Here is a 23,939-nt window from a genome sequence, read left to right on the forward strand (position 1 = left end):
TGCACTCAGACTTTAGTTGGAGATATTCTGACATAATCACTGTCATTATAATAAGACTTATGCTGCATCTGAAATCGAATACTTCCCTACTATATAAGTATGCGAAAAACAGGATGGCAAAAAGTCCAAAAATATGGCACAAATTTCGTTCTACCAAATTCATACTCTATAGAACGGACTTGTTTATGGTCGCAAAGTAAATTCATGTTCAAATGTAGTAGCCATACCTACTCAGACAATATGTGATTTTGAACTCTTTATTTTCCATAAGTTTTTAAGCATAACAAGTGAGATTTAAGTATTGTGTACAAACCTTTGTCCGCATCTCTCTAAGTGACCACATCTGGCTCATGAAAACTGGTTGCTTCATCATTGTTGAAAACATTGCAGCTGAAATAACATGGATTAGTACAAGTTGCGAAATTTGATTTTTTTTATGTGCAATTAGCTATGTATTGTAAGCATTTTACACCAAAATCAGAGTGTATTTTACAGTTTGAATACTTACCCCACCTTGCTCTCTATTTACTCCTTTTCTCTTGCTCACACACACAAATGCACATTCTCTATTAGACACACACGTTGATGCTCAGGCTAGATATAATGCTCAGTTGTGACCCCAAAGGTCAGCGACAAATAAACAAGGTGAACTGAACATTTATCTGACGTTGAATTAAAAATCTATATTAAGATAAGTTCAAACTCATTATTTGACTGTACTCCATATATATATTTCATTGATGATAATGGATGTCTGTTGCTGCATTAACATGTAATGCAGTGAGATCATGTGACAACAAAATAAGCTTAATTTATAATATTACACAATCACAGCAGTGTACTGTACAAAATGTGCAGTATCAGTATCCATATGTTCCTTTCAAGGACTGTTTGGTGGTTACACTACAATTTGGATGAAAAGGATCCAAATTAAATACAGGACTGAGCTGTGTAGTGTCTCACTTTTTTCTGGCCAGTTACTGATAAACACAAGATGCAAGTAATGCCAATAACTATATTGGATCCAAATGTCTCTTGCTTTCTCATACACATGCATGCTTGTAATTCTGACTATACAAGTCCCTGTAAGATTGCCAGCTGACATTAGTTCAAGATCAGTGTGTGTGCCACAAGCTCAATGCATTTTTTCTTAACTATATGAAATTTGTATTTCGAACATGACATGTTCAAATTAGAGAATTTATTAATGTTCCCACTTGAAAACACAAGTGAAAAACAAGACTATATTTCCAAAATGGCAAACCACCTGTTGATTTTTACAAAGCTAATAATAATTACTACAGATTGTACAGCTAAATGAAAACTTAGAATAAAAAGGCTTTGTAAAGACTTTGACATATATGATTATTATGTCAACGTACAATGAAACGTAACGCGCTCGACTGGTTCCAATTAGGGCGCGCAGCGCGCGTACTTACATCTACTGGTGCTAAGGTTGCTTTCATGTTGTTGGGGCGGGCAGTTGAGGATAGAGAGGCGGCTCTTCAGCTTGCCAGCCTCTTCAATGGGGGCTGGATTTAAGGAATGCGGCACTTATCAGACAATCCTCATGGCATTTGTGAGTCAGATCACCACAATTGAGGCACAGTTACGTGGACTACCAGAATATGATCCGTGTCTCTGAAACTTAAATGCATCGGTCCTTCCCAGTCTAAGTGTGCTCACTTCGGGACTCTGTGGGGATCCCGATCGGTTGCCTCTTACGCACAAGCGTCCGTGCGTAATGAAACCCATGGGGTAGCGCGCGCGCATCTCCATATACCCGTACGCGCTTTTACGCATGGGAATCACAGTTCGTTTCCAAATCCAACCATGAACAACGCGTCGCACCAAATCGCGGCGAGCAACGACACCGATCCGTACGGCAGGAACGAAGACGTTGCCAAAATGGAGATCACGGTTTTGAGCGTCACCTTCCTCGTGGCGGTCATCGGAAATCTGTGCGTGCTGCTGGCCATGCACAACACCAAGAAGAAGAGCTCGCGCATGCACCTGTTCATCAAGCACCTGAGTCTCGCGGACCTGGTGGTTGCTTTCTTCCAGGTACTTCCACAGCTGTGCTGGGAGATTACCTTCAGATTTTACGGACCAGACTTTCTTTGCCGGATTGTCAAGCATCTCCAGGTCCTGGGGATGTTCGCGTCCACTTATATGATGGTGATGATGACCCTGGACCGCTACATCGCCATCTGCCACCCTCTGAAGACCCTCCAGCAGCCCACTCAGCGCGCCTACATCATGATCGGGTCCACTTGGCTCTGCAGCCTGTTGCTCAGCACCCCTCAATACTTTATCTTCTCCCTGAGCGAGATCCACAACGGCTCGGATGTGTATGACTGCTGGGGACACTTCATCGAGCCGTGGGGCATCCGAGCCTACATCACCTGGATCACCGTGGGCATCTTCCTCATCCCTGTAGTCATCCTCATGATCTGCTACGGGTTCATATGCCACAGTATCTGGAAGAACTTCAAGTGCAAGACCAGGAGAGGCTCCCCACACAGCACTAAGAACGGGATGATTGGAAAGGCGTCTGTCAATAGCGTCACCATCATCTCAAGAGCCAAACTAAGAACTGTGAAGATGACATTCGTGATTGTTTTGGCGTACATTGTGTGCTGGGCTCCGTTCTTCATCGTGCAGATGTGGTCAGTCTGGGATGAAAACTTCCCCTGGGATGGTAAGATACCATAGGGTCACACATATTCAATGTATTTAAACACAATTTTAAGTGTAGCCACAAATTTATTCGAAGACTTTTAGTTTTAGTTTTTTAATTTTCTGGATGCGAGCGGTTAAGGTTCGCCTTTTTGCGCCCCTAGCGCCATATGTTTTAAAGATGTTTAAACAAAACGTGAATAATTTTTTATGATAAATGTGTCGTGTAATTCTATAAAAGCCTTACAAATAGTGACAAACTTTAAGTTTTTTCGACGTATGCTACCGTCCAAAACGCACGGGGATCGAGCAGCTCTTGATATGGTTACGTGACGTCCTCGCGAAAAACATACACATATTTATTTTGCGCACTCTGTGTAACTCGGACAACGGTTGTAGTCACAATTTTTTTTAAACCTAAATATGTTTATGTATATGTAAAACAACAACAGCAAAAACAATATGCTTTTAAGACCCACTTATCTTTTTCTTTGATTTCATTTTGAGGGTTTTAAAGCGCATCATTCCTTTTCCTTTCAAGTGTAATTCGGTTTTCAAAGCCTAATTCTGGCACAAAACGAACCAAGTGTAACTACAAGCATCTCCAAAAATAATTGCATACATGTTGTTCATTTTCCATACTAATGGGAATCCTAATGGTATTTCTATAAAAAATTAAGAAGCACTCCTAATGAGACCAAACAATAAGAATTATCTAAATAAGATCATACTGCATTTTGCTTCAGTGTATTTTTCAGAATTTCAGTTTATCCAGGAAGATCTTATCTGTCCCTCAGAGGGTTCTTTTTGGAATTCCATTAGCATTCCTTTGAGATTAAAGGATACAGGGGCTTGTATTACTGTTTTTTTTTTTTTTTTTCATTATTATCAGTGTTTATTTACTGTACCATTACATAATGCTCCTTATATAAATCTAATATTGTACACCATGAAAGGAAAAAAATTATTGATTACCTAATATTTTGTTCATAAGTCTGAGAGGGCATATTGATAGCTACCTTTTATTCATGAGAAATGCATAATCAGATTGCACAAAACTACAGTGCAAGATTTCATTATTATATGAGTCAAAACAGATTTCAGTTCAATGTTAGTGCTTCAACTAGAGGGAAAAAAAATAAATTAAAAACACATTAAAAATGACAAAATACATTAGTTCAACCTGCAATCACAATTCCTAAACTTGTAAATGTATATCAACTTTTTGCAAGGTCTAAACCTGCAACCTTCCAGTTATCAGACGAAATCTTTATTCCATCTTATTTCTTCTCAGATTCTGAGAATGCTGCAGTGACCCTCTCTGCCCTGCTGGCGAGTCTCAACAGCTGCTGTAACCCGTGGATCTACATGCTCTTCAGCGGTCACCTCCTCTACGACTTCTTAGGCTGTTTCTCCTGCTGGAACAAACCCCAAAACACGTTCCATAAAGAGGACTCGGAGAGCAGCATCAGGAGGAACACCCTCCTGTCCAAGCTGACCGCCGCCCGGACCAAAGACGGGTTCGACTCTTGGAGAGACCCGTGCAACTCCCGAAAGTCCAGTCAGTCTGTAGGGTTAGACTATTCCCGCAAATCCAGCCAGTGTTTGCAGCTTGATTTCTCGCGCAAATCAAGTCAGAGTGTGCCTATGGAGCCTGATGGGATGGAGATATTAAAATAAATGCATAAATAAAAGAGTATATCTAGTAAAACCATTTTATCACACATAATGAGGATTTATTTACAAAAGATACAAATGGTGTGGTGCGAGTCAGCTCATTTTCTGCTTGTATATAAGTTCCTTACTTAAAAACATTAAATATTCATGGTGGAAGAGAGAATAATTTCATAATACCATGAATGAGAATCTACTGAGGAATGTTGTGTTCATTCTTATAAATGAATCATTTATTTCACTGCACATTATGTTGTGTTTCCTTTATGGCTAAAGTCTGTGACTTATTGGTGAGAACCTCAGCTTCATTTCTTAGGCTGATGTGCATCTTATTTGTTTACATTGATAACACAAAGCTCTTTTTGATTGGGTGGGAGCAAAAGAGTGTATCGTAAGTGTGTGTACTTTTTATGTGTCAGTTTTATGACTGACAAATAAATATAATTTGATATTAGCACTGGTGTATAACTTGAGCTGTATCTTGTATTGGTCGTGCCAATCTTTAACTGAGCAAAGTGTGAGCTTGTCTGGTGTTTGGCAAACTGTTTTTGTAAATATAAAGACTTTTGTTGTGTCAAAAAACATGTAAAGAGAATAAATCTCATGTAAATATATAAAAATCTCAACAAAAGCAAATAAAACATGCCAATTACAAACTGTCTATGAGTGTGTGTGTGTGTGTGTGCACAAGTTTCAATGCTTGTTTGGTTAACACATTCAGACAGGCTGAAAAAATGCTTGATTGACAGGTCTCCTCCACATTCAGATGTACTTTATTAGTAATAATGACACTAAGATCAAACAACGATGAAATATAAACTTAATTAAGTTATTCTTACTGTCCCGGAGAGTTGTGGGAATAATTATCCACAGCGGAAACCAGTGTCTGCAATCTTGGCTGCATAATGCACAACCAGAACACTCTCTTATTACACATCTCTTTCGCCCTTAATTACACCACATAACTGAATAACGTCTAATGTATCAAATTTTATTGCATTACATAACAAAATAATCAAACCAATTGGCATCTGAAACCAAATGTTGCCCATAGAGTGCATTAGCACCCATCCACTTTTTCAGCGGCGCTGGTTCAGGAAGTGTTTTTCTCCCCATTCATTTCTCTAATAGGGGTTTTAAAAAAGTCTTTGTTTAAAAGTGTTAAGCCGTGAACCAAGTCAATCAAATACGAGGTAAATCATATGATTACAATCTTTGATTTGACGCATTAAATCTGACCAAAAAACAAAACAAAAACAAAGGTACAAGTGAACTTAACGGCTTTAGTGAGGGAAAGAACTACAATCCCATGAATCATTGCGAACTGCATAATCGAGTTAAAAGGGATGGAGAAATATAAACTCTTTTAAAAATGTTTATTTTATATATATATTATAAGTCACTTTTATATAAGTTTATTGCAATAAAATATGCACTTTTGGCAGCTCTTTTGGCTTGTTTTGACTCTGATTGGTGGAATTTTATGTAGCCTATGATCATGGATAATGTAGTTTTCATGACGAATTCCGCTGTTAAACATGATTATTTTAAGAATAAGTTGAAATAATGTGGGCTAAGAGCTTCAACAAAAACAAATACCATCGATTAACAACCTTTCAGCTCTAGGTCTGTCTTTAAAGGTTTATAGATTATCGTTAAAAATCAATTTCCTTATGGAGAAAAGGTTCAAAAAAGCTTTTTTTTTTTTTTTTACTTCTGGAACCCAACTGTTGTGCACTATAGGTTTACTTTGAACTAACTTCACTTTCCTGAGTCATTATTGCATTGATTTTTTTTTTTTTTTTTTTTTTACAAACTGGTCTCAAGGTGCTTTTTCGTGGATGTATGAAGTCAGTTATTCTAAAGTTCACAGACACACACACACACACACACACACACACACACACACACACACACACACACACACTTAAAAATAAAGGTTCTTTATAGGCATTGATGGTTGCATGAAGAACCTTTAACATCCATAAAAACTTTCCATTGAGTTTTTTATGGTGGGAAAAACAAGTTCTTTAGACTATTAAAATGTTCTTCACACTATGAAAAATGACTTTTCACTGGTCCTTGGTTCTTCTTTGGCATCGCTGTAAAAACTCCTTTGTGGAACCTTGGCTGCTTTATTTGGAAGCTTAACCAGGATACTAGCAGAGTGAACTTCCATTATTGTTTCACTACAATATAACAAAAGTCTTTTTATGAAATGTTTTGCTTAATAAATTGCATGCGATGTTCATAATCAATGTGCTTAAAAGCATCTGCTACAAAAATGTGCTTATGCTATCTTTATTTAAAATAAATGTCACTTGGATTGATGTCATCTAATGCAATGACATTTTAAGTGTGTTTTAGGTATTTTGGGGCCACTGATGTGTGAGTGTGAGAAAATCTGGCATAACGCACCACTATGCATGTGAAAGGTTGATCCTTTACATCTGCTTCAATCTCAGTGCGGTTTACATTTAAACTCCCATCATCTCCCACAGCTTTCTCTTATCTGCGTAAAATGAAAACCCAAGTGGCTCCAATCTCCCAATCTGAGTCTTATCAACAGGTATGTTCCGGCTAAGCCGGGATTCGAACGATCTCGTCACATAATGCGGGATTCATCTTTGGATCTGAACACTACTGGAAAGCAATCAGCGTTTTATTATAGGATTGTAACCCAATTGATAGGTAATGTTAGGCTCATCTTTTAAACTAAATGTTGCTGACGGGTAAAGCCTGCCTTGTCAATGAGTCAAACAGGAAAGGTTCGTTGTTTTTTAGGCAGCAAATCTAATAACGGCAAGGGCCATGTGGATTTTGAAAGACATTAAAAATATAAAAAGAGCCAGGAGGGAGGTTCCATCAAAACAGGTGGTGCACACACACACACACACACACAAATAAATCACGCCGGGATATACATTATCACATTGTAAAAAAGTACAAAACCTACAAAGTTTCCTTACTATGGTGAATAACTGTAATAAAATCTAACAGGGCATTTAATGTAATTTTACAAAAGAAAACAGTTAAATTTACAGTTTTGGAAGAGAAAAAGAACATTTAATTTACAGGTATTTGATCATTTGGTTAAATGTGACATCACATTTGACGATTTATCATTTAAATAATAGTTATTTGTTGTCAGTTAGCTATGTACATTAATGTTTCGTGTTACATCTTATGTTGCTAAATTAATATTTGATAATGTTTTGCATTTGTCTGCATGATCCTGTGCACATTCTCATATTAAACTCAGTTGTGATTCATAATGTTGCTTTCTCATTACCACCACCTTTGTTTTTATGGTGGTTGTCAGTACATTATAAAGGTACAAAGGAGATTTCAGTGGTATATTAGTAAAATAAATATATATATTTTTTACTGTAAATATAAGTTAATTCCGTAAGTTCATTCTGTAAAACCTTTGTTCTTCCTGTAACGTTCTAACAACCTTGATGTTTTAACAGTAAATTTCACAGTGCACTTATAGTCTCATCAAGTAGGCTAAAACATGTATATACAGAATTTAGAGGTTCACTCTGCCTGGTCACGCTTTTTCCAAATTAGATCTAGAAGGTTCTAAAGTAGATCCAAGGCTTATCTTAGACTCTTAAACCACATGACCCACAATCTGAAAGTTAAATGTTCATTTTTGGCACGAATGGTTCCATGAAGAACCTCGGAAAAGTTATTTGAGGAACCAAAAATCATTCATTCATGGCATTGCAGTGAAAACCCTGAATGTTCCCATCACCTTTAATTATAGAGTGAAGGAAGCCTTTTCATCATTTTCTTTCATTTGTCACCTTCTCTTCAAACACACACACACACTCACACTAGTTTTCTCATGTTACCAGGTCTGTCAGTGATGGCAGTTTGTGGGTGTAATTGGGTTTGCAGCGACTCGCTTGTCCTCACATGCTCCTGAAAGACAAAGACATGTTATATTAGTTCAGGTGAAGTATGATGCAACTTTCTCTCTGCACATTGATAGCTGTCTATTCTGATACACATTTGATCAAGGACTGGAGCTTTAAAGGAATATTCAGGTTTAAGCATCTCTGACATGCTATAAATGAACACAGCAAATGTTTTACTTCATAAAAATAAACATAAATGTGTTCAGCACTTCATTTTCAATGGTGAACCATGCATTGTCCCATAGACACAAACACAACACGAGTGTTTCAAGGACATCAAAGAACTTTACTCATTTTTAATTTTATCAGTTTGTTGTTCTAGCTTGGCTCAAACCTAAACAATATGTTAAATTATTTTGAGAGGTTGCCAGGAAGGAAAGTGCATTGTTTGAGACAGGAAGTTAAGCTTACAGTTAATGGGGGAGGAATCCAAAATAGAACAACTTACATTATGCAGAGTGACGACTTCCCGCAGAGTTCAATGTCTACTCTATACTGTATCCGTAATTCTCATACGTCCCTTGTCATGCCTTCCTCTCCAGCTGTCTGCATCTTCTTCACCTCACATCTCCATATCTCTCCCACTCAACATGCTTCCCCTCATTATTGTTCATGAAATGCAATTTAGCCAAAACACAAAAATACACTCTTAAAAATAAAGGAACCAAAAGGGTTTTTTTTTTTTTTGCAGCAATGCCAAAGAACCATTTTAACGAATATTTTAATTATCTAAAGAACCCTCACTTAAAAAAAACAAAAAACTTTTTTGTCAAATCAACTTTAACATGGTTCATATAAAATGTTTAGTTTCTATTTATGAAACCAATCTCCATTGTATTAACTCAAATTTTTAATTTCAACAAACTCAGAATTTTAAGGCAACCAGGTAACTTAATTTTAAGGTAAACCAACAATATTTGTTTACAAGAAGCCTATAAAGAACCTTTTTTGCAATGGATGTAAAAGGTTCTTCGTGGAACCATTGATCACAATACATTTTTAAAAGTGTATTGCAACATTGCAAGAGGTCAGTCTTGAGCAACAGACATTTTTAGACCCAACACGGTCATCCAACCCAGCCGGCACATGACCGATCTTCAACGTTGAAATATGGTTGAAATAATGTCAGTTGTCGTTTCAACGTTGAAACAACGTTGAAATAACGTTTAATGCTAAATGTTTGAAAAAGTTGAACAAAAACACTTCTAAATCAACGTTGAAATTTTTACAAGATCTGTGCGTTGAAACAACGTAATGTTTTCAACAACATAGAACAGAAATATAAGTATTATTATGATCATTAATGATATTTTGATCATAACCGCTCTGTATATGTAAATTATTATCATTTTTAACAATAATTTCAACCTCAAGAGAGCAGCAGAAACTTAATCGTTCAATTTTTGCTCTGTCATGAAAATGATTGAGTTAGCCTATACAATGGCGTCAACTATAAAACTGGAAAGTGAATACTGAGAAGTGAAACAGTGAAACTTCCCAGTGCTCGGTACACCCAATCAAATCAGTGGACAAGAACAAACTGTATAAATGACGTTTAAACTATTTAACAATTCCTCTCTTCCGGCATCCCTCGCTCCATTCCTTTCTCTCTCCGGAACCCCTCGCAAGTGACATACTTTCTCCTACTTTTAAAATAAGAATAGCCATCTCCTTGTTTATTTTTCCACAGACTCCCAGCACTCTCTGGAATATTGTGTAACCATCCATTCCTTTTCAGCTGAGTTGCCGACACTAATATATCACTAGTAATTCAATATTAGGCTATTCAAGAACAGTTTACATGCTAGCCTACATTTGTCACTTATTTCATCTGTTCCTTCATTGTCATTCATATACGGGTCAATGACGTGACGGGTAATTTTTTTTGTCCAAAGGCCTTAATAATAATAAAAAAAACAAATATATGACATCCAAAGTATGTAAGGTAGTACAACTTGATCTCGTTTACTGAATCCAAAAGGTTTTAATTATATTTTACTACATAGGTATTTTAAAGATTTTGAAGTGTCAAAAGGTCATTCGGTAAAACCGATATAGTAAATATTTAAATGGAATAATATTGTTTTTAATATCTAAAGGAACTACAATAATACAAATATAAAGCAGATAAGGCTCTTTATTTTACATTTCCCCTTTTCTCCTTTCCCTGTGCAATGTTTTACTTGAATATGTTGGAGTGTTTAGAGTAGTCCAATAAATGATTACATTTATGAGATCAGTGATAATTTGTTTTAATATTTCTTCTGTGGTACACACTATATACTATCTCAACATCAATGTCAAATCAGTTTTTAACTTTCAAATCAGTGGTTAAACCGAATGACTTTTTTGGTTAAATTTGTTCTATTGTAAAAAATGACACAAAACAGTCTTAATTGATTGTACAAACCACAAAATCTTAAACTAAAAAAACTAAGTAAACTAAAAAATGGTTTCAAATATAGTTATATCTCCATTCTATTTTTTTACACTTTTAAAAACCTTATTCGTCAATGACCCATACACTTCTGAGATAGCTCTCATTTTCATTCAAAACAACAAGAAATAGCTATAAGGACCTGCTGTTACATCTCTCTTCATCATTCTAAAATCAGTGCAGGAGAGGTAAACTGTCATCACTTCAGAGAAGAGCTGTCTAATTACCGCACTAATCCATTGTTCTTTTTCAATTTCATTTTTCATATCGACACAGCATGAAGCCGTTTTTCAATTACGACAGCCAAACCATATGTCACTAAAAAAACTTAGTCTCGATGTTTTCTTAACTCTGAAGGTAGCCTATAAAATGTTGTAATATATTTCTTATTTCTCATAACAATATAGGCCTATCACATCATGGAACAGCTAGTTGTCTTCTTGCACCCCCATGTAAATGCCATTTAAATGTAAAACATTTAAAGGGTCTCAAATGTGCTTTTGCATGTGCACAACCACATCTGCATGTCCCAGGGAAAATCGTTTGGGAAGGAGAACCTTAACATGAACTGCCTTAACCTTGCACATAAACACTCAACGTCGTCACAGTCAAACTTTCCTCAGGCAAAAAAGGGTCTTTTGGTTTTATTAAAGATAAAATTGTTTTTCTGTACGAATAGCTTTCTCTAAACCTATGATCCATAACGTCTAGCGTTTATGGCATGTTTGTAAAATCATTCCTCATTTGCTATGCCTTGTCTGAAAACCACAAATCCCCATATAGCCTAGAGTAGACTTTTACTGACCTCTAGGTTTCACCTAAGATATTACAGCTTAAACACAGTTCATGAAGTTCAGATAAAACTTGTTGGATAAAAAAGTAAAGATGAAGGACAGTAAAAGCTACCATATTAGCATTGTTCAAATTTTAAAATCAATACCCTACCTGTTGCTCATTCACAATAATTATTCGATTTAAACAATTATACTTACAATAAAAAGAATATTCATGTTATAATGCATCATAAATAGGCTATATTGTATTTAAACGTTTAAAATGTAATAATTTCTCCATGACTACGCTATAATCTTGGATAGATATGGAGAGATATGTTATGCTATCATAGAAGATTACATAGTAGAAGGTTCGTTTTATTAATTTATTTTACAGTGTACAATACTCATTCAAATAATAGTTTTCTCATGATATGCATCTGTCGTATTCATTTTTTTCTGTATTTTACTGTAATTTTACTGTCCCCGGGGCGCTTATTTTGTATTTGTAAAAAAAACGTGAGGAGCCTAAGAACCACAAACGGCTCTGATTGGTCGAGAATACGCCGCCTTTTGATCACGTGACCTACGTCAAGCCAATCACAGACCAGTTTTCACGCACGGGGAAATGCTACGAACTGTTTGCATGTAGTCAGTCTTTTACTGCAATGCAATTGTGCATGTGCAAAATTAAAATTACATGAAAAAAATACCGATAACCCATTATGATTAACAAGGGTCCTCTATGGAAAAGAGTGCGGTCTTACGCTGGACCGGTTCCGAGAGCGAGGCATGGGCACCGGGCCGTGGCCATACGAGAGCTGGTGGTTGTGTTTGGAGGTGGAAACGAGGGAATAGCGACCAATCTGCATGTTTATAACTCTGGTAGGGCACTAGATAAACACCAACTGCATTAATGCTACATAGTACAGTCAATGCACTGTTAAAAACAACGAAATACATGCATATTGCCATATTCATATTTAGACGTGACTTATAATTCCCAGCAATGAATGCACTGGATTACTGTAACACATTTTTGGTTAATATACATTAAAATAGTTAGAAATGCCTCTAAACTTTGATTATGTTTACATATTCAGTTTTAATGCTGATTGGTTTATGTACATTAAAATAGTTAAAAACTTTTTTACACATATTGAAACTTATTAATGCAAGTTATAAACCTTATATTTTAGTGACCAAGCAGTGGTTCCTACCAGCAGTGAGAGGTGATATCCCACCTGGCTGTGCCGCTCATGGCTTCGCTTGTGAAGGCACACGTATCCTGGTGTTTGGAGGAATGGTTGAATACGGCCAGTATACCAACAGTCTCTATGAACTGCAGGTGAGCACTTGTGCCATCATAATGTAGTCACACGTAAATGAAAGGTGCAGTAAGCGATTTCTGAGAAACGCTGTTGATATTTGAAATCCCCAAAACAAACACGCCCCTTCCCAAAAGGATCACACCCCTATCTTGATAGCCCCACCCACAAATTCACAAACACGCTATACAACACAGGCCCCTCCCCCCTCATGAGTAGACACTCCCCTTACTGCTGATTGGCTACAAGTGTGTTTCGATGCTCGGTCCTATCCACTTTCAACAGCGTTTATCAGAAATCACTTACTGCATCTTTAAAGCATTAATAGTTTATGATAGTAGGGCATGGTTTTAGGAGGGCCCTGATTTCAAATCTCTTCTCTCAGGCCAGTCGATGGCTGTGGAAGAAACTGAAGCCCCGCCCACCGAGGAACGCATCACCTCCATGCCCACGAATTGGCCACAGCTTCACTCTTCATGCTAATAAGTGCTACCTTTTGGGTGGAATGGCCAATGACAGCGAAGACCCAAATGGAAATATACCACGGTGTGCATATTTATATGTGAATATTCATGCCAAACTCAAAAACGCATACATACTTACAATGGATGTTGTATATTTGTGTCTCTATGCAGGTATTTAGATGACTTCTACGAGCTGGAGCTGCAGGCCCAATCCGGGGTTAAAGGCTGGAACATTCCTGAAACAAAAGGTGGAGGCCCGTCAGCGAGGGAATCCCATAGTTCTGTGATATACTGTGGCAAGGGTGGCAGTGCCCCAAAACTCTACATATTTGGGGGCATGTGTGGGCACAGACTGAATGACTTGTGGCAGTTAGACATTGGTAAGGCCTTATTCATATTCAAGAAATAATATGTCCTGTATCTCTTTATATAATAGTTCATTTGGTTCAAGCTAATGTCTTAATTATTTCAGAGACTATGACTTGGTCATTGCCTCCAACCAGAGGGGAACCACCACTACCCAGGAGTCTGCACACCTCCAATGTGATCGGAAACAAGTAATGTGACAGACGGTTTAGATTTGCTTTAAAGACCTAAAACCAGAAAGATAATTAGCATTTTCATGTCATGTCACAATGGTTTGAGATGTGACTCAGTGTAATTTATATTGTAAGGTAAGGCAAAATGCAAGGCTCTTCTACAAAACCGCTATGCTAAAAACCCATTAGCCTCCTGGGTTAGCCTAGATATTGGTGTCATGACTGAACAGCTCTATTGTCCCTTTCCTCTCTCAAATTCACTTTTCAACAAATTCAAGATGTTCAGAGATGATGATGTTCAGCCAGAACGGCTATGCCAAAGTCTAGTTTTGGCAACCATTATCTTACCTCCCACTGTCTTTATTTTTCCTCAAGTTCTGTATCTTCTTCATTGTAGGTTGTATGTGTTTGGAGGATGGGTTCCCGTCGGAGAGGCTGAAGAGACTCTCGCTGCTGATGGAGTCAAGTGGATCTGCACCAACTCCCTTTCCATACTAAACCTTGGTATGATCAAGAATATTACAACAATCCTGCACTTAGATAATCTCAGAAATTGCTTCAATAATAAGTACTTGTACTTGCTTGTACTGTAGACACACTGACATGGCATAACCTGACACTGGAAGAACACCAGCAGGGATTGGCTTCAGGCGTACAGTCGGTGGAACAGGAAGAGAGCAGTGCACACTGGCCCAAAGCACGAGCTGGGCACTGCGCAGTAACCGTCGGCACTCGTTTATATGTCTGGAGCGGGCGAGATGGATACAAAAAGTTCAATAACTACCAGGTCTGCTGCAAAGATCTGTGGTACCTAGAAACAGGTGAGCCATCATTGTCGTTACAAAGTACACTTTTGGACGTTTCAGTGAACATTTGTGTCGTTTGTGTGCGTAGAGAGGCCTTCCACTCCTGGTGCGGTGTTTCTTGTGAAGTCTACAATCAGTATTCTGCATGTCGCCTGGCGGCCCCTGCCTGCAGCCGAGTGTTACTTGCTTCAAGTGCAGCCGGTCACGTCTCCTCATTCTGCTTCAGTTGAACCACAGTCCACAACAACTCCTCCACCAGACCCAGGAGACAGAAAGGAGCCTATACAAAAAGGTAAAACAACATAAACACTCACAGGGTTCGTACAAGGTGCTTAAAGTGCTTGAAGTAAAAGACTTTTTGAAACTTTAAGTCTTGGAAAACCCTTAAAAAACAGACATATTTATGAAAAGGTACTTGAAAAGTGCTTGAATTACTGAAAGACAATAGGCTATATAACAAAATAGTGTTTAATTTTATTGATTAAAGAATCTTTTCACATTGATATAGAGCCATTTCACATGGCTATGAGCGTGATATTGCTCATATAAATATTCAAGTATATGACACAGCTTTTATTCTTCAGGTCAATCATATATTCATTGAAGAAAAAATCAGTTTGAATAAGGAACGCAATATATTTGTCATAGTATCCTTTTAATTGTTAAAGTTACCACAGCCATTGCATGTGCTGCACTTTTATTTCTACCATTTTGTTTTATTCAGGTTTTTTTATTTTTCTATTTAAAATTGTCAAAATTATTTTTTTTAAATTATGCTGCCAAATATATTTTTTTAAACTTATATTTTATATGTTATAATGATATATAAAATATAAATAAAAATTACACCCATTGCAATTAAGTAACTTTAACTAGTAATTAAAACTATTTTAAAATAAAATATCAAAAGAAGTATATCTGAACAATGCTATGGAGTTCTTCATATGCAACATCTTACTTAATGTGATGAAGAAGTACGTATATGTGTGTAAATATGTAATTTACCACGGCTGTAAGGTGCTGGAAAAGTGTCAAAATGCACCTTAAATGCTTGAGTTTGACTTTGGAAAAGGTGCAAGAACCCTGTGTATATTAAATATTTTTATTTATTTAAATTAATTTTCTTTTCTTTCATCTGTCTAGACTTCCAGCCAAGTGCAGCTGTCAAAGTTAAAGGAGAGAGAGAATCTTCATCACAGGTCAGATATCTGCATTTTAGTGGAATCTATATATATAATCTATATGTATATCTATATATAAATCTCAGAGGCCCCTTTCTCATTTCAGGAAAGCCTTTTGAGGCCAGAAGGAACGAGTGAGGATGGATCAGACATTCGACCAACAGGGGACAAAGGTAGAAAAGCGAAAACTGCTTCTGGTATAATATGCATGTTTCTTTCCCACTCTTGCATTTTTACTTTTGGCCTTTCTGTGGTTTAGTACATATAGTTAAATACATATACCTGATGATGAATATTTAATGTGCATAATCAAAGATCAAAAAGGTGTTTCCGTGACATTTCCCTCACTTACTGTTTATATTCTCATTCACAGAACGAGAAACCTCTTCAATACCATCCCAACAGGTAGAGTGTTACGTTGTGTCTCTGTATCTGTTTGAGCATGCGTATAAAGCTCCTAAAAACACACTCACACATTTCCCCTCTGTGCCCTGACAGTCTGAGATTACAAAGGAGTCTGAGTGGTTTGATGTGGGTGTGTTTAAAACACTGTATTGTGAGGTTACACACTACTTCCTGCCCTCTGAGAATGGTGACATGGCCTCAATCCTGTCTTCCCGAAACTCATCTGACAGTGAGGTTCGTCTGCAGTACACACACCTAAGTGTAACGGTTTCCAGTTTTGTGTCAGTGTGTTTTTTTACGTCACCGGTGTTTTCCGTCTGACAGTGGAAGTTGCCGGGTCCTCATAGTTTCGCGGGTCAGGAGAAGCAGGAACTGGCCTCAGGAGTCACATACAAGTTCAGGGTGGCCGGACTGAACAGCCGTGGCCTGGGCGACTTCAGTCCCGTCAGCGAGTTTAAAACCTGCCAGCCTGGATTTCCCGGGGCTCCGTCTGCTGTGAAAATCACCAAGGTACAATCATTCTTCTCAGTGATGACAAAAACATTTTGTGTTCAAAGTTGTTTAGATGCTATATCATCATTTCAGGACTCTGACTCTGTGCACATCACCTGGGAGCCTCCCACCTCTCTGTCCGGGAAGATATTGGAGTATTCAATGTACCTTGCTGTGAGGAAGAGTCGAGGGAACAGTGCGGAGCGACCCGGGGAGCTGGCCTTCATCCGAATCTACCGCGGTATCAAGACTTCCTGCACAGTCAGTGAAGCCCAGCTGAGCAACGCACACATCGACTGCTCGGCACGGCCTGCCGTCGTCTTCCGAATCGCTGCCAAGAACGAGCAGGGCTACGGTCCCGCCACTCAGATCCGCTGGCTGCAAGGTGTGCAAGAGCTTTGACTCATGAGTGCGTCCTCATCACATGACATGACTTGCATGATTTTCCCCCATGTTGAAGAATTTCCTATAGAATCACCAAATAGCATTTGGGTTTTAAATGTATAACCAATTCAGTTTCGTGGGGTTTTAAAGTGCCCCTATTATGCTGTTTTAAAAGTTCCTAGTTTTGTTTTGGAGGTCTTCTACAATAGGTTTACATGCATCCAAGGTAAAAAACAAACAAAAAAACAATTTTCTCATAGTATACACTGCACATCTCCTCATTTCTCAAATCGTCTGAAACCGATTTGTTCAAAGATTCAGTCTCTCTAAATCCCTCTTTTCCGTGAGCCTATTCTGCTCTGATTGGTTAGATGACCCAGTCTGTTGTGATTGGTCTATCACTTACATTTTGTGTCAGAAACAAAACGCCTATTACTATATCTGAATTTCAGCTCCGGAGCTTCCTAGGCAAACAGTAACAATGCCGTAGTTTTTTTCCGTATCAATTCCAGCTTGAGTTCTCATCCTGTGAAGTGGAATCGCAGCTTCTTCTCGACATGTCGACAACACAAACTTACAGCCAACTTACCTTTAATATGGCACTGTTGTCTCTTATGCTCGGCAAGGGTGCATTTATTTGATCAAAATACAGTACAAACAGTAATATTGTAAAATATTACAGTATAAAAATAACTTTTCTATTTTAATACACATTAAAAAGTAATTTATTCTTGTATTGGCAAAGCTGAATTTTCAGCATGTGTCACATGATCCTTCAGAAATCATTCTAATATGCAGTTAATGTTGAAAACTGTTGTGGTGATGCAATTTTTTTTAGGATTCTTTGATGAATAGGTTCGAAAGAACAGTATTTATTTGATATAGTAAACTTTTATAACATTATAAATGTCTTTACTGTAACATTTGATGGATTTAATGTGTCCTTGTCAAATGCAACATCCAGTCCAGTCCTAACAGCTGCTTGTGTCGTCCTGCAGACACGAGTAAACTGAAGTCCTCAGTGACGCAGGCAGACTCCAGCGCTCCAGCGGCAGAGCCTGACACCACCTGCAGATGAACTCTCACCCCTGCTGGATCGCACTGACAGCCAAAGCTCTAATACTTCAGGACTGCATTTTACTCTCTATCATTACACAAGGCCATTTTAATATAGCCCATTTAGTGACCGAAAGTGATCTCAGTCCACTGCTTTGATTGACTTTTAATATCATGGCATTGTTTACACTGTAAGAGTTTTAGTTAAATAATATCCATTATCAGTGTTAAATCGTGTACATTTTACTTTTAACACTTTTTATACTGAGTTCATAAATATAGTTTTATTAAACGGTTGTAGCCACTGGCAACACTTTTTTCTCTCTCTCTCTTGAAATACCTAATCTGCTTTTTGTGAGCAAGATTTGATCAACCCTTAGTGGAAAATGAGCTACATCCCCATATATTAAGATGCGTTTTGTACCTTCTTTAAAATAGGTCCGTATATTTTTAAGAACTGCGTAATTGCTAGCAGTTTGAACATGAACAGCTCCCCCAGAGCTTTGATTTCTTCCTTTTTTTATAAAAGCCATTCAATTCTTACTCTAAACAGAATTTTATTGAATAGCTGGAGAAAACATTTCCCCTTTCCTTTATCATTATACATAAAAACAGTGCAATTTAAAGGTACACAATGTAACTTCTAACCCTCTAGCAGTTAAAAAAAAAACTATGCATTTTGCGGAAGAACAATGTATTGGTTGTGCTTCGGCTCTGCATGACTGTGAATGTGGTTATCCTACTGTTCATAACCAGTTTGTTTATTTAACCAGAAATGACCCTCCACAATAGATAATGCTTAACAACTCTTTTTAGAAAGCTACATATGACAATTTATCTGTTCAACAAAATCACCTACTCACCCGAGTAATACAAACACCGTCTCCATGTCGCTTTTGCATTTCAAATCCCTCAGTTCTCGCCATACCCGAAATGCTCTTGTTTTATTATGAGCTCTGGCACATTCTGTTCGCCGTTTGTTTTAAACGGGTGATTCCCCGGTGGTTGGAGATTTAGCTGCTCCGTGTCAACCTTTCTCACTCGTTGTGACAACTAACCTATACTACTCACACATCATACAGGCATCAAAGTAGCCGGAGCAGCTTTTCTCCATTTACGCATCTGATGAGACACACGGGCGAGTGACGCAATTCCCAGCGAAAACCATCCAGACGGGTCTAAAATATAAACACTTATAATAGGCTTAACAGTGAATCAGGGTAAGAAAAAAACATGTTTTAAAAGAAGACTTGCGGATGCATTGACTTTGTCTAAACGTTGTTGATTTTGAACAAAAAAGTTATAGTGTACCTTTTATATAGAATAATTCAGGCAATGATCAAGTTTTGTTAACATCACGAAAACACAGTCAATCCTACATTTTGCCAAAAAAAAAAGTTTGGGTATATAAATATTCAGTGCATTAATGAATTATACATATTAATACGTCTACTTTATTTACCAAGTGCGATTAATATAATCAGTCTTCTGGGGGCTTTTTAATATCCCATTTATACAATTGCATATGCAGTTGAACATTGGAGATTATATCTGTATTAATGTTCCATTAGCATTTCACTAATCTAGAAAATGCCACAGACAGCGCTATTTCTTCATTTACAGACATGTACATATTCACTTCCTATTTGTGCATTCTCAGGAACACCTAGTGCCCTTTCTCGATGGCAAAATAAACATCTGAGAAAGTTTTTGACCATTTTTAAACACATTTTCCATTCATTTTGAACTGACTGTTTTCTGTTTGTTTTATATTTGTTCCACAACATGTCAGTCAAATATAGCTCATAGTTTTTGCCACATTCTCATAATAGTCTTTTTTGTATAGGCTAAAGTTTACTAAAAAGGGCATTGCAATAAAAATCATACATTCAAATGAATTTTGATCTTGACCAGTTTTTATTTTCTATAAATGTTTTTTTTTAAATATATAAAAAAAAATTAATTACTTTTTTTAAAGACATGCTGAACAACATTCAAACAAAGACAGATCACATTTTTATTCAAAGAATCAGCATAACAATGTTAATTAATGAGGTTATTTAAGATCAAATGACATCAAATTAGAATTCCCTTACTTGTGGGAATGCAAATGGACAATATGGCCTTGTCTTCCCACTGCCCCATCTCAAACTTTAAAACTTATTAAATACCAAATAGGAACCAAAAAAAAAAAAACCCTCACAATTTGGTGTGGCCTGTACCAAGCAGACCAATCAAAACACACTGGCCTAAATATAATACTGAATTAATTACAAGACATCATTTAAGATCAAATCAGCCTCCTGGCAACAGGCACTTTTGTTCCTGCTCTGGTAACCAGGCATCTCTTGGTCTTCCAGCACTGACCTGAAAACTTTGCAAGGCAAGAGATAAGTCTGTCTGGACACTGGACAGGCCACTAGATATAGTCGGCCTGTTCTTCAGTCATGAGAATTGTATTTGCTGAACGCCAGGGATCTAAAGGAGTAGAAAAAGAGAGACGGTTTAAATAATGAGCATAACTAAAACCTCCAGCCTGTCTACTCTTCAGCCATAAATCTGTGGGCTAATATGGGCTGGTTTACATACTAACCTGCTGGTATGAGGTGGTGTATACCATCACGTTCTGTTGCTGGCCATCTGCAGTGATCAGTCCTGCAGGCAACTGACCGGCTGCAAGTTAAAAGTTAAAATATTAATTCATCATGATTTTAAAACACCAATAGCTATAAATAAAGGGTATGGTATGTTTTGATGACATACAATTTTCTGAACAAGGCACTTGCTAAAGAGTTTGGATGTCTCGTATGTCAGCACTGAAGGGAAACACAGCTATATGCATAAAATAAGCTAAATGAAAAGGTTTGAACTTACTGAAGGTGTCATCTGTTAGTTCTTCACCAAGGCCTTCGCTGACTGTAACCGGAGTGATGCCTTTCTCACCCTTCATTGCCTTGGAAACATGAGCATGTTACTTCCAACCACAATTTGTGCTCTAAAAATGACATTTATGATGACACATGCAGGTATTACTCAAAGATATGTTCTCTACAATTCTTTATTGATACTTTGCACGTGACGTCACAAGTACTGGCTGGCTGGCAAGAACGTCGTTCTCCAGCAACGAAACCCAGTAAACTAATCAAGGGTCGCCAGTTTTACTATACAAAAGTTGGTGTTTTGAGGTGTAAACGACATGCCAGATAGTTGTTGTGCAATTGGATGCACTAACCGCAGATGAGATAAGCAACCTTCACAGTATACACACGTCTGTGCAAATTACCATCAAAGGTAATTTCAACATTTGTTTGAATACAATGGGTGTATGATAATGTAATTAATCGTGTCTTTAAGTTACTGTAGTTTTGTCAATCAACACCACCAGTATTCACCAGCTAGTTCGGCAAGTCAGCTGTTTGTGTTATGAGTCTAAGCTAGACTAACTGTACGTTCACACCGCCGCCGGCGAGAGCGGCAAAATTCATTGAAAATGAATGACTTCCGGGCACTTTGACGCTCTCGCCGGTGGCGGTGTGAACGCACAGTAACCATAGACAGTAGACAGTAACAGCTGTCGTCTTTTGCTAACAACAACAAAAGTGTGTGATAGGTTGTTTTGAGGTTTGCGATATCTATGATGTTCAATGAGAACCAGAGATGACCCAACAGTAGAGCTAGATTATTTACGGAGGAATTATTACTGCTCGATTATCTTAAAAAAAGTGTCTGCTTTACACAATTTAGCTACCTTTCCTAGTCCATAGTTATGCAGCTAGCTCGCTAACAGACTTGATAGCTACTAGAAAGTCCTGGAACTACAGGACTCAACGTTGAAAATACCCGTTTGTTGCCCGCCAGGTATCCGTGGTAGTCACGTGACTGCAAAGTATCAATATGGATGGACATTCATATTTTTAGGCCATGATCTAGTTAAACTGGTGTGTGCATATATATGCGAGTGAGTGAAGAATACCTCTCTGAACTTCTGCAGGTAGAGTTTAAGCGGCTCCACGTACATGTCAAAACCCAGAGTGGACATGGCAAACAGGATGTCCTCTCCATTAATGGTCTTGCGTTTCTCTTGATGGCATCTCTCGCTGGCCTCAGATGTGATGAAGCTGATGAACTCGCTTACACACTCCTGCACACACTCTTTTGCATCCTTGGCTATCTGAGATTAAAAAGAGTTGATAAAAGGCCTTTACTTGTATTTAAGTTTAGGACACTCAAAAAGACGTATATCTCTTGGATATACGCAACTCTCGTTTCATTCCGCCTTTTTTTCCATAGTCCTTTTTTTTTTTTTTCACGAGTTAAAACTCCCTGATATTTTATAGGTTTTCCAATAACATGAGAACAGTGTAAGATGCACAATACACAAAATACAGAATGAGCAACTACCTTTCCAGTCTGTGGGATGGCATTCTTCATGATACGGGCGACATTAGCGATGGGAAGGTAAATGTCTTGCTCTCGGAAGTTGTCTTTGCTTCCGTTGCCATCCTCATGGTCATTAAAACTTTCATCCCCATCATCTGCACACACACAATGTACAATAAACATGCTGATTCTTATCTCATAATAAATGTTTTCTTAATTACATTTAACACAGGTGAATGATTTCCATGTCCTCACCATCCTGGGTCTGTAAGACATATGTCCCTCCGGTCATATACTCTCCAGTTATTCCTAACTGAGTAGTATCTGTGGTACTGCTGTCTCCGTCCATCTGAAAAAACAAAGACGATAATGAGGGTTGTTAAAACATTTATTACAATTACAGCTTCATAATGGGCAAGAATACACTCATGGCCCGGGAAAAAAAAAACATCTAAATAACTCCCCAGAGTATGATGAAAAAATATTATTATTACAAAAAAATATAATAATGAATAGCACACATAGGGTTAAAGCATTATAGCATATTAAATATTTACAAATACATATAATAATAATATACATTTACGAAATATACTATTATAGAATAAATGTGTGCAACGTGGCTGTGGATATGTTATTAATATAATCAATAAATGGTCATATAATTATTTGTATGCATCTCTAGCAACCCTTTGTTTTGATAGTCAGCTAGCAGGTTAGCATCACACCAGCTCAAGCTAACTAATTACACGCATTTAACAGGAAGAAATAGCTAATTTGTGAACCATTTGGATACTTTAACCAGAAACTAACTGTCTTCTTTTATAAATAAACTTGCTGTTTATTAAATGTGGTTGAATGTGGCTTCGGGGCCTCGCGTGCATTTAGCCTCCATCTCTCCACTCAAATAATCCCTTACCCATCCTCAAACATTCATTCTTTCAACACTTCCTGCATTTAACTGCTCCTTCGGCCCGGTAAAACCTGTAAACGCCTGCCGGTAACATCCCTTTCTACCCGTTAAACGCGAGAATTATCGCTGAAGCGGATCATTTGACCAGAGCCACAAATACAAACCTGACTCGAGCTCGCGCTGCAACTTGATTGGACGGAAATGGGTCTGCGCGAGACAGTTTGTGCCCGCGCTTGTGCACGCGTGTATGTCGGTCACCAGGGGGCGCGCTGAGGAGATTGTGAATTAAAGCTACAGAATCCAGTGCATTTGGCTGCATTTAACTAAATGTAATCTTAAAAACGTTTTTTATTTTCTTTATTTGGTTTGATGATATGATAAGATTCATGCTCACTGTAGGCCTGTATACATGTGGATAATTATAATTTAATTTTATGTAGGTCTAAATAGGAGTAAATCATATTTGCAGGTCTCAGGTAAAGATGCTAGAGCTCAATTTGAC

At 37.7% G+C, this 23,939-nt stretch overlaps 3 protein-coding genes across 4 annotated transcripts; 2 read left to right on the plus strand and 1 right to left on the minus strand.

The window, feature by feature from the left end:
* The first annotated feature begins 1,519 nt into the window (after positions 1–1,519).
* On the plus strand, positions 1,520–5,014 carry avpr1ab (arginine vasopressin receptor 1Ab). The gene is made up of 2 exons (XM_079868157.1): positions 1,520–2,701; positions 3,974–5,014. The coding sequence occupies exons 1-2, from the start codon at positions 1,834–1,836 to the stop codon at positions 4,357–4,359; spliced, it is 1,254 nt and encodes a 417-aa protein (XP_079724283.1). The 5' UTR covers positions 1,520–1,833; the 3' UTR covers positions 4,360–5,014.
* A 7,050-nt stretch (positions 5,015–12,064) lies between these two features.
* Positions 12,065–18,665, plus strand: hcfc2 (host cell factor C2). The gene is made up of 15 exons (XM_079868155.1): positions 12,065–12,374; positions 12,689–12,837; positions 13,203–13,363; positions 13,453–13,661; positions 13,754–13,838; positions 14,218–14,324; positions 14,414–14,641; positions 14,715–14,918; positions 15,770–15,825; positions 15,914–15,980; positions 16,181–16,212; positions 16,306–16,446; positions 16,537–16,722; positions 16,798–17,089; positions 18,087–18,665. Exons 1-15 carry the CDS (start codon positions 12,215–12,217, stop codon positions 18,164–18,166), a joined length of 2,157 nt encoding a protein of 718 aa, XP_079724281.1. The 5' UTR covers positions 12,065–12,214; the 3' UTR covers positions 18,167–18,665.
* Positions 18,666–20,046: 1,381 nt separating this feature from the next.
* On the minus strand, positions 20,047–23,675 carry nfyba (nuclear transcription factor Y, beta a). Of its 2 annotated transcripts, none has more exons than XM_079868158.1 (7): positions 23,602–23,675; positions 22,780–22,873; positions 22,546–22,679; positions 22,118–22,315; positions 21,019–21,097; positions 20,738–20,817; positions 20,047–20,622 (listed from the first exon to the last, which is right to left on the minus strand). In XM_079868158.1, the coding sequence occupies exons 2-7, from the start codon at positions 22,871–22,873 to the stop codon at positions 20,590–20,592; spliced, it is 618 nt and encodes a 205-aa protein (XP_079724284.1). In that variant the 5' UTR covers positions 23,602–23,675; the 3' UTR covers positions 20,047–20,589. The 2 variants fall into 2 exon arrangements, with proteins under 2 accessions (XP_079724284.1, XP_079724285.1); XM_079868159.1 differs by having other exon boundaries at positions 23,444–23,614.
* Between the last annotated feature and the right edge of the window lie 264 nt (positions 23,676–23,939).

Source organism: Squalius cephalus, assembly GCF_949319135.1.
Source record: "Squalius cephalus genome assembly, chromosome: 4".
In the NCBI taxonomy this organism is placed as follows: Eukaryota; Metazoa; Chordata; class Actinopteri; order Cypriniformes; family Leuciscidae; genus Squalius; species Squalius cephalus.